The following is a 4,207-nucleotide window of genomic DNA, read 5'->3' as shown; positions in this document are numbered from 1 at the left end:
GGTGGGTAGGACATCTCAGGGCTTGGTGTTCCGGTAGCAGCGGCTACACTGCATTTCACTGCATTCTTGCCCTCAGATGCTGCGTTTCTGGCACGGGAGAAGGCAAAGGCTGATGCCGAGTGCTACACCGCTATGAAAATCGCCGAGGCAAACAAGGTAAAGCCCAGTGCACCTGATGATGGGAAGGTGTGTTTGGCTTTGGGCTGATGTGGTTTGCAAGCTCCTGGCGTTGGATGGCCAGATGTGCTGGCAGCCGTTCCACATGCGCCTGGTGCTCCCCTTTTCTTTAGCCACTCCTCAACAGGACTTGTATTGTTGTGTTCGACACAGAAATTCCTCAAACTCTTGCAGCTCTGAGCTTGCAAATGCATGAGTACCCGTTACTAACAGAACAGTGAGGCCAGGAAAGAGTAGAGAAGGCGCCTTTCTTTGACAGAGACCCTCTCCTTGTGAAAAGTGAAGCGTGCCACCCCGAGTTTTCTTGAATCTGGCTGCACCTAGCCTCCTTTCCTTCTTTGTGCTTACAGCTGAAGCTGACCCCGGAGTATCTGCAGCTGATGAAGTACAAAGCCATTGCTTCCAACAGCAAGATTTACTTTGGCAAGGACATCCCGAACATGTTTGTGGACGCCGCGAGCAGTCTGGGCAAGCAGTTTGAGGGGTTCGTGGACAAGCTGAGTTTCGATGATGACCCCCTGGAAGTAGACCCTGAGGAGAACTGAAATCTTTGTGTACAACCTCAAATGACACTTAAAAGAGATCTTTATTTTTTAATGATGAACCAGGATGCTCCTCCCTCCCACATGACCTGCTTTGACTCTCTTCCATGTTCGGTGGTGAAAAAAGAAGAAATGCATTTAAATCGATTTCCCTTCCTGGGAAGGGAGGGCTAGGGGTGATGATTTGGGGTTTTATTCAGGTAAGTGGGTCAGATGACTTGGGTTAAGATTGGGAAACCATGGCTTTGACCTTTGACCTCGAGACACTAATTTTAGCCCTTTGAAGCTGATTTAAGTAGGGACTGGGTCCTTACAGAATGGGAGAAACGAGAAACGTAGGGTGTTGCCTCTGGGTGATTTGGTTCCCTGACTTGGGAAAACACGGACCTGTCTTCTCACCCCGGCCTCCAAGGTGGGAGACGCCTGTGGGTGAGGCTCGGCACCTGAGCAAACGTGTGCTTCTGAGTCTGCCCGCCAAGCTGCGAGGGGACGGCTGCAGGGGATGCTGGGCTTCACGGGTGTCTCTGTCGGGGTGTCTGGGAGTTATTAGAGGTGCACTTTCTTGAGCGTTCTTAGGGAAGAACCATGCTAGAATTTGCGGGCTCTTCTCTCCGACACCCCCCCCTTGCCCCAGGGTCTAACGGACTGGTGGTTTCCGACTACATTCCACACACTTTTTTAAAAACTTTCTGCCTGTGCTGTGATTCGGTTTTTTGCTCTCAAATCTGCTCACCGGTTCCACTCGGCATCAAGAAGACAGGAACAAACAACCCAAGTGTCTTAATAGCTGCCGAAGTAGGGTCGTTGCCTCTCTCGGCCACCGTGGTACATGCCTGGCCAACCACGTGTGTTCCTTGGGATCCGGTGTCTTCTGCTGTGGGGATCCTGCATTGAAGAGCTCCTTTGGGGGAGGAGGAGGGCCCCCCCGGAAGGTCTCCCCATCGTGATGCCTCTAGCTTGCACTGGCAGTAGTCTGACGTAGCGATAAAAAGGGAGCCTGTTCTCTGAGTAGCAGCGTTTTTAAATCGAGGGCACCGACGGCCGCACAGGTCAGACTGAGTGCTAAGTCTCCAGGGACAGCGATGGACGTGCATGTCCGAGGTCCTGCCCCAGCCCCTGGGTTGGAAGGGCTGCATCAAAATCTGTTCAGATGTTTGGTTTTGGCTTTAGTTTCGTTTTTTCCATTTCTAATTAGGAAAACTTTGAGTCACTCTGGGAGATTTGGGATGGAGGAGAACAAACGTGAAAGAAAGGTTTTCTTCTATCCTGAAATTGGGGGGTGGGGTGTCCAGCTTATGTAGCCCACAAGTCGTGCACCGGCTTGCTAGGTTATCTCGAGTTAACTTGCAGACACGTTGTTACTCTGCGTGACAAGCTCTGGCTTAGGACCCGCCCTTGTTATTAGCTGACCCCCCTACCCCCACAAAGGAACTACCACCCTCCCCCCTCGGTAATACCATGAATGCTACTTACTGGCACTGATCCCCACCTCCTGTTTGGTCCCATGCCCAGACTTCTGGCTTATTGAATGGTCCCAAAATTCGGGCCGGCTCACTCCACAAGTAGCACCAGGCTTGTCTAGAGTCTGGGGAGCAGTCCGCCTGCTTAGGTAGAAACAATGTTAACTCTGAAATGCTGCCCTTCTCTGTTCTCACTGCTGGGACTTAGAATTCTCAAAGCACTCGTCCCGGTCACCCTTTGTGCAAGCGACCACATGTCCGTGGGAATGACGGACATTAATGTGCGCACAGGTGCTTGCAGAAGACAGGCGGTCCCCCAAGACCAACAGGGCATCTGTCGTTAAGACATACTCCCCTCCATTTCGGTGCCACTGACCACTTGCTGGGAGCCACAGGACACGTGACATCCAGCACCTCCAATTTACCCTATTTGTCAGCTCCCCGTACCTGAGGCTTGCTGCCCGGCCTCAGAAAACACTACTTCAACCGAGTACAAGGCAAGGCTATCTCAGCCTCTGAAGAGCACGTTGCTCATGTCCTTAACTTGAAAGTCTCTCTAATGCCAACACCCTGTGATAGTTAGTCCCTCGCACTGGATACACTTTAACCACAACAGAGTCTCAGTAAAGTCCTGCTGCACCTGCCCCGCTCACTGCTATAGTGGCTTCAGCCTTAAACACAAAGTATAGATGTTGCAATTTGGTTTAAAGTCAACTTTTCTGTAACCTGCCTGAACCATGAAATCATGGAGGTCAGCAGTTTCCTCAGCTTGGGCCTAACCAGTCTGCCTGTGCAACTTTGTTTCTTTAACACTCACCCGAAAATCTGACCTTAAAACATTTGAATTCTAAACACGTAAAATGTGACAGTCTACAGTTTTGTAGGCAGTAAAGTCATGGCTGCTATTTATAAATGGAACTTCTATCAAAACAAGTAACTGTTTATAAAATTCAGTTTTTGTAGGATTTTCCAAGGAAAAGTCACCTTAGCTGAATGTTTCTCACTAAACTTTACAGAAGTGGTTCATATTCGGTACTGTTTTTAATCGCTTTTTTAATATAAGGACAGAATATTTGCAAGGAAGCCAAAGTTTGTTACTTTTTATAAGAGTAAAATAAAAAAAATCTGAAAGTAACTGTGGTCATACTCAGCTGAAGGAGGGAAAAATTTGACAGAATTTTAGCAATATATCGATCCCAAAAAAGTTGTTTTTTAAGTGATCTATTGTAATTTCTATGGGTCTGTGTATCTTTCAGCGCTGAGAACTTTGCCATTTACAGAGAGTAAGTAGTGAAAGTAAGATCATCGTATTTACTGACTTACCTGATAAGTTTGATTGAAGATAAGCCTCAATCCTCAGTTGAAAATAAACCTGTATCTTGGCTAGTGGCTGCTCTGTGTCCATGAAGTTAACCTCTGCTTTAGTGCTCAGTAAGATTCTAGCCATGGTTTCTATTGCTTCCTTAGAAAAGAGTTAATAGCCAATCAGTTTGTGTTTGTATTTCCATTTCTTTTTTTTTTCCCATTTCTGTGTAAGCTGGTAATTGAATAGTCAAACGAATTCTACTTTGAAAGAGCCCCAATGGTTTAATGACCCCCTTTGTAAATGAGAAATGATTCTTGTTATATTAATGACTCTACGAATAATATGTTGGATTAATTGCCTTAGGTTGATAGCTGGAGGAATTGTTTTAGACAACACTAAAGGTGTGAATTTATATCTGAGTTTTATTTTCAGTCTTGCTAAATAAAATGAGTCTTTGTATTTACATTTTTAAAAATTTTTTTAACGTTTAATCATTTTTGAGAGAGCATGCAAACAGAGGAGGGGCAGAGAGAGAGACACAGAATCCCAAGTAGGCTCCAGGCTCTGAGCTGTCAGCACAGAGCCTGACATGGGGCTCAAACCCACAAACTGTGGGATCATAACCTGAACTGAATTCGGATGCTTAACCAACTGAGCCACCCAGGTGCCCCTGTATTTACTTTTTTATCAAAGTGAAATTCAGCAATAGCTATGTTAGAATA

At 46.6% G+C, this 4,207-nt stretch overlaps 1 protein-coding gene across 2 annotated transcripts in view; it reads left to right on the top strand.

The window, feature by feature from the left end:
- Nucleotides 1–3,960, top strand: part of ERLIN2 (ER lipid raft associated 2) — a 17,242-nt gene extending 13,282 nt beyond the window's left edge. For both annotated transcript variants that reach the window (XM_077769528.1, XM_077769529.1), the window contains exons 11-12: nt 77–156; nt 528–3,960. In XM_077769528.1, the coding sequence (XP_077625654.1) occupies nt 77–156; nt 528–722 (275 nt within the window). In that variant the 3' untranslated portion in view covers nt 723–3,960. The remainder of the gene's footprint in view (nt 1–76; nt 157–527) is intronic.
- Nucleotides 3,961–4,207: the final 247 nt, after the last annotated feature.

This window comes from Crocuta crocuta, unplaced genomic scaffold (assembly GCF_008692635.1).
Source record: "Crocuta crocuta isolate KB4526 unplaced genomic scaffold, BGI_CrCroc_1.0 scaffold698, whole genome shotgun sequence".
NCBI classification, from domain to species: domain Eukaryota; kingdom Metazoa; phylum Chordata; class Mammalia; order Carnivora; family Hyaenidae; genus Crocuta; species Crocuta crocuta.
The sequence above is the reverse complement of the archived record's forward strand: the minus strand, read 5'-3'. Positions and strand labels throughout refer to the sequence as shown.